Source organism: Plectropomus leopardus, chromosome 6 (assembly GCF_008729295.1).
Source record: "Plectropomus leopardus isolate mb chromosome 6, YSFRI_Pleo_2.0, whole genome shotgun sequence".
Classification (NCBI taxonomy): domain Eukaryota; kingdom Metazoa; phylum Chordata; class Actinopteri; order Perciformes; family Serranidae; genus Plectropomus; species Plectropomus leopardus.
This window is the reverse complement of record NC_056468.1, coordinates 23,841,112-23,855,642: the sequence shown is the minus strand read 5'-3', so window position 1 is coordinate 23,855,642 and position 14,531 is coordinate 23,841,112. Positions and strand designations below refer to the sequence as shown.

Sequence of the window (14,531 nt, the reverse complement as noted above, 5' to 3'; positions counted from 1 at the left end):
AAAGGATGATCCTAAAAAGTCACAGGTCAAATTTTTCTCCCACAGCAGCAATTTGTGTTGTGGCGTGGCTAAATGAACCGCTGATCCCATTAGAGCTGATCAGATCAATGGATGAGAGGAGAAGCAGAGTGCAGAGAGAGTGAATACAAACTTTTAGACCCAGCACAATGAACAGTTACATTTCAATTTCAATGCCCCTGGTGTTCACATGCTTTATTGGTGACAACAGTAAGCACAGTGCCCTGAGAGTGTGGTGCAATGAATAACCACAAGGTATATAAATTTATGTAGCGCTAAAAAATCTTTTTGTGGAGCAGATGTTTTAATAGTGGCAGCTTGCAACCAATTAATGACTTTGTGGGAAACCCTGTAGGTATCCACCCATGTGCACAATATGCCCCAAAAAATGTCTGTTACAATAATTCCAAATCAACTATTTTCAAAAAATCCTTTTACAGGCCATGAGTGTCGCCCAACCATAGCTTACTCATTGCCACCGTCTATGGAGCACCTATGAGTAAGCAGCCTAAGTTCATGACTAATGGCTCATCCATCCGCTCATGCATGCAACAACCCATCCACTAAATTTATATTATAAGGACACATTTGCATAAATTATATATACACTGTATATACATAAATCAAACAGGAAAAAACGCACCTTTTCTGTGATGATGCGATCCACACACTGCTTTCCTGTTAAAGGCAGGCTGCATTTGTCCAATATCTTGTGTTTTCCTCCCTGAAAGACAAAGGTTGGTTGGTTAAAAGTAACTACAGGTCAGTCACCTTCAGACTGTGTGTTAACACTCAGGGATGCAGCTTCAGTTCTAATATATCCAGGGATGCAGCTGGTTTTCTTTCCGCATCCTTTACCCAAAGGACATAACAGCACATATTCCATGTGAGTCTGTCTCAGTTTCCCCGCCAGTCATCTTAAAGAAAGGGCGTCACACATCCAAATGCCTCTAACACTGGCTGAGAAGCACACATCATACATCACACACTCCCCCCCTTCCCCATCATGAATGAAAGCAGACTTCAGGGCAGTAAATTTATGCTCACCTGCTGCACCATCTGGAATATAGCTGGGTGCCAGACAGGCTCCCATTAGCAAAAAAACAGCATGCTTCTGTGAATGCAGAATATTACGTTGCCCTTGCATCATATCAGTTTGGACTTTCTAAAAGTAAACCGATTCAGACGGATTGCCTCCTGCTATTGTCAGAGCCCTGTGGGGTTATTCATGCCTAGTAGCAACACTAGTCTAAATAATCAGCTGTTCCCAGTACAGTGAGTCAAATCTTAGACTTGTATTCTAAATTAGCCGAAGACGGACAAACAGGAGAAGGTTTGTGTGCAAAACCTCATCAGGATGAGCTAGCACTCTCTGGTAAAGAGGCATTAAGTAATCCATTAACAGAATTATCCTTAATCAGTCATAACACTCACACTCATTATTGCAGGAAGCAGATACAAGGTACACGAGTGACGCTACCAACATGGGAAAATAAAAATTGCCAATTTAATTTCAACCTGGATCCCCAAGAAAGGAAATGAGTCTTTTGGGATCATTTGTGAAGACAATATTGGTTAAAACAGACATGTTAAAAGCTCATACTCACTCTTATACACATACACACACACACACACACACACACACACGCACACACACACACACACACACACACACACCATACTAGAGTGCTCCATGGTGACCACGACCTTGGTTCCAGCGCTAGCCACCAAATCCATAGCTCCTCCCATTCCCTTTACCATCTTACCCTAAATATGGAAGATTAAAATTGATCGAGGTTTAGTTCATTTATCTTTGAATTAACAAAACAACACCACATAAAACAATCTAAACTTAAACTTTTATTAACTATTACCTTAAAATGAGCATAAAGTTCAGTGCTGAGCAAATAAAATTACAAAATCACAGTAAACAAACACATTTATTTAGAAAGGTGGAACGAAATGACAACAACACATTTTCTCTGCAGATAGCTCTCCTAAAAACAACTCCTCTTCCATCAAAAATATATAAAAGTTTACAAAGCTGCCATGTGGCTTTGTGTCTTCAGTGCAGGTATATCTGCTAATACTTTCTGCTTTGTATGAATAATTTCATTCTTGCATTAGTAAGACCCTGAAAAAACTTCACAGACTGAGACAGAGAGCAGGAGGAAGAGATAAGAATGGATCTTCAGCCTTAGAAATATGTAGGGGGGTTACAGTGGCAACACCACAAAGGTTTTCCAATAGCCTGTAAGATGCACTGGTGGCATCCAACCCTCTGCCAAAACCTCTAGTATTTTCAAAGAAAATTGTTTATTTTTCCAAATTGGGTCCTATTTTAGTCATTTAATGTCATTATTTCTGTGGGTTACTTTCACTTTTCAGTTTAATTGACAAAGGAGGCGGTGACACAGGTAGCTAATGAAACATAAAAATGGAGCACTTAAGTGTAAACAATTTCAAATCTAAATCACATATTCATTAGTGAAAAGGAAGGTGACCATAAAAAGCTAGAAAAAAAACCCTGCATTGCAAAGTTTAGCACAACTTTTAATAGGGACCATTTCTCTGGTAGAAAGTTGGAAATTAGCTCCAATAGAAAATGCTGGCAGCATGAACTTCAAATTATACAAAATAGCAGCTAGGCTGTTTCTACAAACACGTGTTGCTGTAAGTTAAGTTATTAAATGTCATTTTTCAATGCTGTGAATGCCACCAGCAAAATTAAATTCACTCCCTTTGTAATGGGGCACCGACAGAAATGTCAAGGACAGATATCTTAAAACCTGAGCAAATTAAACCAAAGCTATCTGCATTGGTAGATACCACTGGTGGAAAAAGAAAAAAATTAGCTTTTTATAATTGGGTTGACCAAACCTTTACTTTCAGGGGTAATGTCATCAAAACTCTTGATTCTTGCATTCAAAGGTATTGGTTTTCAACCTTTTTTGTATCTAAATTGATACATATTAGCTTACGAATCCCCATCTGATATGATTTTGCTCCAGTGACCTCCGTATGAAAAGATTTTGGATGTTAGATTTGATTATGACCTGAATTTTATCTTAAAACTACAGCTGGGGAGATAACTGTGGGAAATGAAACCTTTGAAACCTTTGAAATGATACCTTCTATAGTAAATTAAATCATGGAAATAAAAATTCTCCATTTTTCTGGGGACCTTCTGAAACACCCTCAAGGACCCCTGAGGGCCCTCGGACCTCATTTAAGTACCACTGGTCTAAAGTATTTGAGGTCTAGTCTGTAGAATTTAGTGGAATCTACCAGTGAGGTTGCAGATTGATACCAACTGAAACTTTCTCACGTGACAAGTGTGTAGAACTACAGTGACCAACACAAAAACACAAATGGCTCTATCTAGAGCCTCTCCGCACGTTTACATGATTTTACTACAAGACTTGGTTAAAACCTAGTATTTGGCTGAACTGTGTACACTGGTTTTCAACCGGTATCCTGCAGGGACTTCTTTATTATCATTGAGTAAACTGATGACATATTTGTGGGATATTTCTTATTATATGGAATTTATAACAATAACAGTAGAGAACAACTGATAAATTGTACAATTAACCGAAATGCCTAACTGCAGGAAGTTTTTATAAGATTAGCAATTACGATCAATTTTGAGCAGATTATTTCCTGTGACTGTTGCATTGGAGATGACTTTTCTGGATATTTGTGAATACAGCTTGTGTCTTCACAGTGCACAATGATATATATATATATATATATATATATGTAGAGGGAGAGAGTCTGGTGTTTTTGATATAACGGCTTCAAATCCCCATTGGTAAGGGCTGTCTTACGGCAAGTAAAGTGGTGAAAATATTGTAATTATAGTGTATACTTAAAGTGATATTGATTTTTTTAAGGTGGCTTAAAACTAATCAATAAAGGCAGAGTCTGCTCAGTGCTGTTTGATTATATGTCCATGACACGGCGGTTTTCTACCCCAAAATTATTGTGAATAAACAGTAATGATTGTGATTCTGTCTATATCATAGGCTGTATAAATATAGGTTTATAGCAACTAGCTGAAAGGGAACATATCACCACCTAACGTGGTGGATTCTCAAATACTTCCATCAATAAATCGATTCTCCCCCCGTTGCATGTATACTGGGACAAGGACAGTAGTTCGATTAAATGGTCTAATAGAGCTGTAACTGTAGCTTGACTAAACTGTGCATGTAAATTTAATGAGTGTTCAGTTTGTCCATTCTGGGATACTAACAACATCACAGACTCTGTGGGAGAAGACCTGCTCTGTATGTAGATAAAAACAGCTCACTCTGATGCTGTGTTAACACTACAAGCAACATAGCAACAGCTTGACCAACTGCATTATCACAGAGTTGCTGTTGAAGTGTTGTTTGAGCGCTTGTTAACATACTTACATCGTCACAGGCTTATCTGCGTGTGCTACTGTCCATAAAGCACCTTGACTAAATATCATTAGTTTTTATTTGGCCAAAAAATTATCTATGCTTTTGTTTAATGCCTGAGCTCTATTTTGACATAGCTTTTTACCCCCTTATTGCATCCCTTTGTGGACCACAATACACATGAAGCTAGCATAGCGTCACCTATGATTAGTTGGTGCTTCAATGAATCATTGGAGCACTGAAAAAAGTAGTTTGTGGTGCGTCACATCTGTCACCAACGCCAACTGTCAGCCGTCACTTTGCAGCTTCATGTCACAGGCCTCCACTGAAATGACTTGTAGCCATCTGCTGTGTCACTCGTTCTTTGAACACAGCATTAGATAACAAAAACACAAAAATTCTTAGTTTCACGTCATTGTACAGTAATGAATACATAGATCTGAATATACCATATCTTCAAATATATCCCCCTAAATCCTTAACACTGCATCTTAAATGGTCGCACTAACATTCAGCAGAAAAAGGAACTCCACTACTCAGCATAGAGATCAATTTAGTGCCAATATAACAACTATCTTGAAACTATGATTAGACCCTCTCTATAAAAGGCGTCGATAGCTGCATATTCAAAGAAAATAACTGGGTGTGTAAACCTGATTAACAGCACTAACTCTTAGCTACCAACTGCTTAAGGTTTGTGTCACTAGTAGACAGTTATAGCATTGCACCAATGACATCATAAGTGTTGAAAAATATGATTATATCCCACAGTTTAAAATATCTAGGGACTACTGTGTCTTATTTAGGCAGAAATGTGAGCAGAGCACAGTGCAAGCAGCAAAGCATCTGTACTAAAGCTTCAAGAGGCATCCCTTCAAAACAACAGCCACTGTTCACTTTTCTTCATCTTCTAAATGAGTTGCATAGATAATATGCTTAAAATGGGGCTTTAAAACATGTCTGAATGTTCCTGTGTAGATACACAGTGCACAAAAGCTTTGTCTAGTTACAATTCAATGGGTAAATAAAATAAATACATGTTTCATCAAAAAATTTAAATAAAATCACAGTGAGATTTCATTTAAAAAATGGAGCCAAAATACTTTTCTAAAGATAAGCAATTTGAAAGATCATCACAGCAACACAGCTGCCAGCCGGGTGAAAAAATTGTCTTCCATACCCTCATTGTTCCCAATAAAGAAGGTTTCCAAATAAGGAAGGCTGACATGCAGATATGGCCACAGGGTGACGGCTGAGTAACTGAATTAAAATCCCATTTGCTCATCAATCATGTGAAGAGCCTGCTTTGCTCTCTGCTCGATAACCAGAGGATATATATGCCAAGTGTGGTAGGGATACTGTCTGCCTCCGGGGAGGCCAGCTGGGCAGAGAAGATATCAACAGAGAGCGGAAGGAGGGCTGGGAGAGGGGAGGTGGGGGTAGAGGAAGTAGGTAGAAAGCATAGACTGAGAATATGGGAGAGGCTGCATTTAATTTCATATACTTCATTGTATTATCTTCCAGAATGCCAACTGGGAGTGACCAAACATAACTTCCTCAAATAAAACAACCCGGGGGGGGGGGGGGGGGGGGTCAAAATAGTATCCTTAGTGACTTTTAACCTTCAAACAAAATCACTCCACCGTTTTTCCTTTCTGTTTTTCTTTTCAACACAAAATGTATCTTAAGATGATACGCAAAGAGGAAACTGTGTCCTTTTTCATATGATCAATGTTAATGCACTTTGAGACAGGCAAAGGGCTAGGTGGTGTGTGCAGAAGCCCTCGGGGAATAAAACTGTCTGACCTGATAGTAGCAGGTCTGGATTTACAGCTGCTAATGCACTCCACCCTGCTACTAGGCTGCAGTTAATCAAAGAGGGCATCTGCTTTTAAAATTAAACATCCGCGTTGAACCCCAAGTCTGGTTATGATCAATAAAAGAGTCAAAACAATAACAAGTGTTTGAAGGAAATTACAAAGTGATCGTGTTGTGCTGTAGTGGCAATGAAATTTCTGCTGGAACCGCCATTTACTATAAAAAAAATGAATTGGCTATGTCTTTTTGGCAACTAAAAATGCAAGCATCAAGTGAGTGGAATTGTTATAGGCCATTAATTTTTGAATGAATGCAAGCTCTGAAATGAAATGATGCAGCCACAGTTCCTGTATTGCTTTGCGGTGGCAACAGCCAAGCACACAGGAACAACAATTCAGCCTGTAAATACACGCTGTCAAATGTCTCACTAATGCTTATGACCTTGTAATATAAAGAAATACAGAACAGCATTGCTGTGGAGACAGACAGGTGTGGGCTCTGTGGCTCACAGAGTATTGTCCATGACCTATATTGCTGGGAGGATTGTCATTTGCCCGTCTTTGATTTACAGCTTTGCATATGCTTATCTGAGGCTGCTTTGATCCAAGCTGTTCTTTATAGGAAAAGTCTTATCATGATCTGTTTGATGAGGAAAAAAAAATCATGAAATGGTTTGATAACCTATAAAAGCCAATAACCTATTTCATCCTGCTCACTATTAAGTTAAGGGTTGATTGGATTTCATTAAATCCAATCAACCCTTAACTTTTGGCCGGTCTGGCTGTCTGTGAGACTTGTTTTGTCTGACTAGGTTTGGTTGCTAGGCTTCTGTGAAGCTGCTCACCTGCAACTGTGCCAATAATCAGATCTTTCTTGATTACTTGCCTTTTAATATTGGAGGCATCCCAGCAAATTAAAAAACTCAAGACCTACCTTTGTAGATTGGCTTTTAATTGAACTATAAACATTTATTTATTCATCGACTATTTATACATTTTAGTCTGTTTTACTGGATGATATATAATTTTACTGTTTTTAACATTTATCTAATATTATACTTTGTGCTGTTATTCTTTCATTTACCTACTGTTTAGAGTATCTTGTTTATTTGTTATTACTATTATTTGTTAATTATTACTATTATTTATTCATAATAACTATTATTTAGTTATTATTTTTCTATCTAGAAGTTTTATCCTGCCTCTGGTGCTTCATCACTTATGGTAGCTTTTCTTTAGTTCCTGGTTTTAATGAGTTTTCCTACTTCAATGCTTTAATCAATTACAAAGTCTTGCTTATCTTGTATTTGTATTTGTGTGCTAGTGTGCTTTTGTGTGTGTGTGTGTGTGTGTGTGTGTGTGTGTGTGTGTGTGTGTGTGTGTGTGTGTGTGAAGGGGAAGGGGTGTGTGGGGGAGGATCTGGTTTTATTGTATGACACACTTTGTGTTACAGTTTTGTTCGTATGAAAAGTGCTTACAAATAAAGTCTGATTGATTGACTGATTGAAAGAAATAGACTATTCTGCCCAATGGATACTTCGAGGAAACTATGGAATATAGTGGTTGCTGTAGCGTAAGGCTTCAACCAGCAGAACTTGTTGGAAGGCACTTAAACGGAACTAATAGATTGTCAGAACAATACACACAGAAAGAAATATCCTCTGTCTAAGTCGCCTGGGCAATTTAGCTATTTAATTAACACAGCTTTGATGATTATTAACCTTGTTGGTCTGACTGAAGCCCCACAGGTTTTTAATTTCCTCACTGCTCTGATTGTGTCCATTTTGCCTGCTGAAATCTCGGCACTGCGGGGGCACTTGAACACCTGAAAGTGTGTATCTAGACACATTTCATTAGCTAAAACACACAAAAAGATAAAGATACCCTGTGAGACATCTCCCCTCTAAGTTGCAGCGACTGCTGACATGCAATCATAGGGAAATATTCATACATGCTGTTTAGGGAGAACTGCTGTATTGTTGCATAATGTTTTACAGAAGACCTAATTCTATTCAAATGTGCAAAATACTGTTACTACAAAGGCACTTCCATGTTTTTTTTCTAGTTCTTTATTTCACTGCTTCACATTAGCACCAGTAATGAGAAAACTCGTTGACACTGATGTTACTTTTTTTTTCCCTCGATACATCCATTTTACTTTCATTGGCTTATTGAACTGTCTTTGAAATGAATCCTTGCCGGAGGCAGATATACAGTAGCCTACACATATGCTAATTAAATAGGCGTTAAAGAACATCCATTCATATAATGGCTTTAAAAGTGAGAGATAATGTGGGGGACTGCAGAAGACAGTATTAGAGGTGCAGAACCCAGATAACATAAGACTTTTCAAGTTAAAGCTCTCCTAAGATGACACCTATCATAACATGGAAGCAGAGACACAATGACAGAGTCCATCCTACACAGATAAAAGTCCTGAACAGACTTTTATAAGAGTGAGCATGAAACAACAGTAAAATGCTTTCATACTGTGATTTCCTGTATATAGAACACTGTTGCTCTATCTGTCTGGGAAAACAGGGCAACAGGTGTAACAATTCAAAGTCTGCCATTCTTCTTTCAAAGAAATCTGTGCATACGGTGCCTATGTCCTCTATCTGAAGAAGAAACATTTAGAAAATTCAAATTCTGTTGCCATTTTATCCATTATCTATGGAGGCTGTGAGAGCTCAATGCGCTGCATACAAGAACATCACTTTACCAACACACATTTCACCAACATGACGACACAAAAACATCAACTTGATGACACACAAACAATATGACAACACAAAAAAACATGAATTTGACAACAAACAAAAACATCAACACGACAACACCAAAACATCAACTTGAGGACAAACGAACAACTGACGACACATGAATACATCAATCTGACGACACACAAAAACATCCACATGACGACACACAAAAACATCCACATGACGACACTCAAAACATCAAAATGACAACATGCAAAAATGTCAACTTGACAGCACACCAAAACATCAATTTCACAACATGCAAAAACATTTGATGTCACAAGAAAACATCAAAATGAAGACACACGAAAACAACAACTTGATGACACACAAAAATATAAATTTGAGGACACATTTAAACTCAACGTCAGAAGAGAACAACTTGACAACACACAAAAAAACTTTATACACAAAAACATCAACTTAGGCACATGCGAAGACATCAACTTGATGACACATGAAAACATCACCACAAAGACACACACAAACATTCAGCTCACTGACACGCAAAAACATAAATTTGACAACGGCGGAAAACATCAACTTAATGGTGCATGAAAACATCAATTTCACAATACATGCACAGCATTTGGAAAAAGCACAGCAAGAAGCTTACAACACAAAGGGAACTGTTTCAGTGGATGCTAAAATGTGACGCGCATGGCAGGGACACACTTGCTATTGTAATGGTTTCGGTTTATGAAGTTTGGACTCTCAAAAATGAGAAGGCACATCTCAAGGGGTTTTATTCTATTAAATACATTTGAACAGAAGTTATTGAAGTTGGCTATCTGTCAGTGGTGTTGGAAAATCACCTAAATTGTAAATGTTTTTGGCTCATTTTAACATTGTTAACATTATTTAACATTTAACATTATTATTGCAGATCTGTAGTTAACTTGGTGTTAGCCTGTTGCTCATGTGCATCACTTTTTAGTGTCCTTTGGAAACACTTTCCATTGTGTTGTGAACCTCTTGCAGTGTTTTTTCTAAATGCTGCTCCTTTGTCGTCAAATTAATGTTTTTGTGTCGTCAAATTGATATTTTTGTGTGTCGTCAAGTTGATGAATGTTTGTAAGTGCTGCACAAATTGTCGGTGAAGATGGTTGGTGAAGATGTTTCTTCTTTTGCATGTGTTTTGTCTATTTGTAGTGTGTTGACTCTCAGGGCCACCCTAATTATCAGTCAAAAGGACTGATTAAAAAGCTGATTATTTAATGACATACAGTGAGATTGGTTCTCCAAAATATGCTGCCATGGCACAAATGAATGAGAAAAGCATCATGGGAAACCTATACTTTGACTAACACAATTGAATTCGTCTTACTAGGCTTAGGGGTTTGCTTGCATTCTTTTTTATGTTGCCATGACAACAGAATACGATGTCCTCGTGATGCACAAGTGTTCACTTTCTAGTCAGTGGCAGAAACACCACAGAAAATGACCCCCTTCACAATCCAAGTGTTCCCACTTACCAACTGGCTTCCTTTCTCTCCCCCACAAATTCTCTGACAATCTCCGCTGTCTGATACAAATGGCTCTCTATTTAATAACATAGCGACTGCCTGCTACAAGCCTTCGTTACCCAGACAACTAATGACAAGAATCAGAGGGAGAGACGGGACTGACAGGAAGACAATGGACACAAAGTAACTGGGAAACATAACTATTTACAGTGTGTAACTTGTGAATGCAATGTAATCTACACTAGCAGCATATATGGGAGAACAAAAACTAAACATGTAAAAATGTGCAGACACTGAGAACTTTGTGCTACAACTAATAACTAAGAACACCTTTAAAAGGAAAAAGTATATATATATATATATATATATATATATATATATATATATATATACACACATCTTTTCTTGTCATCTTTTCCTATTTATTTTACAAATTATAGGGTATCTTTTACACATTTCGTCATTGTCTGTTTCCCAAGTATTTTAGAGACACCTAACCCATTTGCTTGGATTTCAATGGTTTAAATGGTTGTAAAACGCACCTGAATACCGAACAGGACACTAATGTTTTCAAAGGGTTTACTGATGATAAATTGGCAATTATGTCCAGGTAAATCTGTTTATAATACAACAGGAAAGCGAGTGAAATTCTTAAAAAGCACTATGCTCTTAAGCAGCTTCTTCATTGAAGCTGCCATCAGGCCTTATCATGAGCACCTGAGCTAGTAACGGCATTTTAATAATAAGTACCTCGAGCAGTTGTAGCACTTAAGTTGCATTTATACTGAGCCTCCAGGGTTTTGGAATATATTTCTGATCTAGCACTTCTCTTAAAAGTCAACACCTATCGAACTGAATTCTGTTTTATAAAATACCCAGCTGTAATTGAGTTGACCGGGTATATCTTTATTAGTTTGGTCAACTTAAATATGTTCAGTTTTGCTTCATTTACAATATTTGTACACTCAAAACTCTGAAAAGTAACGCTGCTCAGGCAGTCAAAATCAATAAAAGTCAAATTTGGTTCCACTTTAAAAACAGTGTGTGGCTGACTGTTAGAAATCTGTAAGGATGTACTTATGACAGGAAACATCAGTGTTTACAAGACCCCTGCATTCAGGACAGCTTGATAAAGCTCCGGCGGCGAAAATGATAAAATAGCACACTAAATCCACAATGCCATCCTTTATTCTATTACCCCATTCTCTCCATCTATTGTTTTTCCAGATGTTTCAGGCTGAGTGGAGATGTAAAAGCATTTCAGAGCCCTCAAATGGAAAATGTTCATCTGCATTTTGCATATTTAAAGCGTTCAAAATCAACATAATCACGCTGAGAGTACTGCATCCCCGACTCCTACGTAAAACATTTCCAATTTCACGCTATGTAGCCATCTTTGGATAGTGAATAATTTTCATTATCCCAGAAGGTGGGAAATATAATTCTCTTCATCAATCCTTTCAAAAGAGGGGATAATGAAGATTGAATGTGTAGGTGAGGACAGCAGTATTTGTGTCAGTGTTGCTGCATTATTTTTGCTGTTCAAACTGTCCAACACAAGAGTGGCCAAACAAGATAAACCTACCTCCCTTTGAATAACAGCTTCACTGCAGGCCTTCAATATCCGTGTTTAATATGTTTAATCAAGCACCAGTTAATTAGCAATAACCACAGACAAACAAGCACAACTGGAGAGTTAAGAGGAAATAACGCTGCCACATTAAGAGATCACCATCAAAAACAGTATTCTTGTGAATAGTGCTGCCTTACATTTATCATATTTAATTTTTTGTGTTTTGTTCTCTACATGTAAACATTTTCGACACTCTGTATTCACTCTGCCGCTTAGAGGAGGTGCATCTACAAAATTATGCACTGGCCAAAGCAACCTTGCATGTGCACTTCAGTCAAGCAGAAAACAGCTGCTTGCCAGGGGGCATTTCTGGGTGAGCCCTCCCACATTGTGAACAGTCTTTTAATGGGTTCTTAACCTTAGTAATCACAGAGGACAAATGTGGCTGCTGTGGTCTTAAGACCAATTGACCTGATGAAAAAATCTCACAATAATGTTGGCAATCAATTAAAATTGTTGCGCTCACAAACTGCCCCAACCCCCTCGATCCCCTGACAAGCATATTTCTGTGTTCTTGAATAACAAAAACCAAGGCTGCACCTTTGTGAATCGTGCTGCTTTCTAATGGAATTTGTGAGCTTGTGGTTACGACTTGGAAGATGTGTACACAATATATACTTGATGTTCAAGCGGTCAAGTTGTGAGAAGACTGCTGCTAAGTTACAGCAACATGGATGACAAAAGTAGCCACCATGTGAACAATTTAGCAAGAAAGAGAGAGGGTAATGCAGGAATGTCCAAACTTTTAAAATAGGAGCCAGATTGGATAATGTGAAAAATACCTGAGGGCTAGCTGCTTCTAGCATCAAATGGGTTATTTAAAAAAATCTAAACAACGGAAACAAATGCAATTGTTTCATTGTGCAGTGAAAAAAAGACTGCACTTTTAATGCTCCTGAAAGCAGCACTCCTCACTGTTGAATTTATGCCTCTTTGCTGTGGCCATGTCTGCTACTTTTACTGCTCCATTTTCTTTTTCACTGTCAGTTCCGCCTGCATAATTCCCACTTGATGCATGTCTACGAACTGTGTGATAGTCCTGCCACTATGAGGTGAAGGGAAAAATGCAAAGCTATATCTGCTTGATTAACCAATAATATGTGGCAGGCCACACATTGTATATTTTGAAAGTCAAGCCGAGGCTATTCAAAATTGGTTGAAGGGCCACAACTGGCCTCCTCGCCGGGCTTTGGACATGCCTCGGGTAAGGTAATTCAGGAATGCACAGGCATAATGACAGAGGGAAAAAGATGTTGCTGTTTGGAGTAACATCTTCCTCAGACATATTCAAAAATTTGAATAGGAAAAATGAACTTCAATGGCATACACCATTTCTGAAAATGTCAGCAAACAACTCATGAACTCTGAGCTTTTAGAAAATTTCCACTCCTGAGATTGTGAATACCACAAAAGAGGGGCGTTCATATGGACTCTCATGGTGAACACAACTTCATTTGAAGGCAGTATTGGTTTTAACCAAGACATCTCTTTCTATGAGAAATGCTGAAAGCCACCAAGCATAAACAAGGTCTTAACTGTCTAAATAAAATACTGCCAAACTAAAAATCTTTGGTTTTTGGACTGATCATCAGACAAAACAAGCAATTTAAAGACGCAACTTTAGATTTTTAACCAGTCTTGTGTTAGAAATATCTCGTGGACCAACAATACAGTTGTCAAGATCAGGATGTGCGTGATAACAGTTAAATCTCTCCACAACCGAAAACAATTGATTACTAGAACTATCTGGAAACATAAACTATAAAGTACTATAAAGTAACTATAAACTATAAATTACTATAAACTAGAAACTATAAATTATAGTAACTATAAAGCAGCAGCCAACAACCTAAGACAAAAAAATGACTAAATTACATTGCACAAGTTAAAGGAGCTGCTGGATTCACATTTCACCACAGTTGTACCTTGTTTAATTGCACAAGACAAAGAAATTATTGATTGATGGATGCACAAATAAGCAGATTAATCACTAATGAACATAAGGGAACTGTTTCAAATTTCCACCTAAGGTCCTCTGTAAGTAGTGATTAACATCCCCAAAAACTCATCTGTGTTGAAGTTTTTTCCATGAAAAAATCCCCTTATGCCTTAAAATAACTTGGATGTAATTGCCTAATTAAGTATGCGTGAAACTATAAATATATGCAAATGAACCCACACCTTTAACTCCACCAGTTGCTTACTTGCAGCTTGAGCACACCTGCTAACTTTAAACTCTGCCCATCACTCTCAACAGTGTTGGAAACCTGACCAATTACAGGAAACATGAACCTGCAGATTGATTGTTATCCATCAGATAACACGTCTTGCTAATAAACCTTGTCTCCGAGTCTTGCAGCATATTTTAAAAATAAATTTAAAAAAACACCATATGGACATGTTTACAAAGCTTAAGCTTTTTTAAG

The 14,531-nt window shown here is 37.8% G+C and overlaps 1 protein-coding gene across 1 annotated transcript in view; it reads right to left on the bottom strand.

Annotated features, from left to right (window-relative positions):
* The window catches only part of oxct1a (3-oxoacid CoA transferase 1a), a 57,305-nt gene that overhangs the window by 12,498 nt on the left and 30,276 nt on the right, over positions 1-14,531 (bottom strand). The window contains exons 14-15 of the mRNA XM_042488990.1: positions 1,696-1,785; positions 662-742 (exon numbers count right to left, since the gene is read on the bottom strand). Of these exons, the coding sequence (XP_042344924.1) occupies positions 662-742; positions 1,696-1,785 (171 nt within the window). The remainder of the gene's footprint in view (positions 1-661; positions 743-1,695; positions 1,786-14,531) is intronic.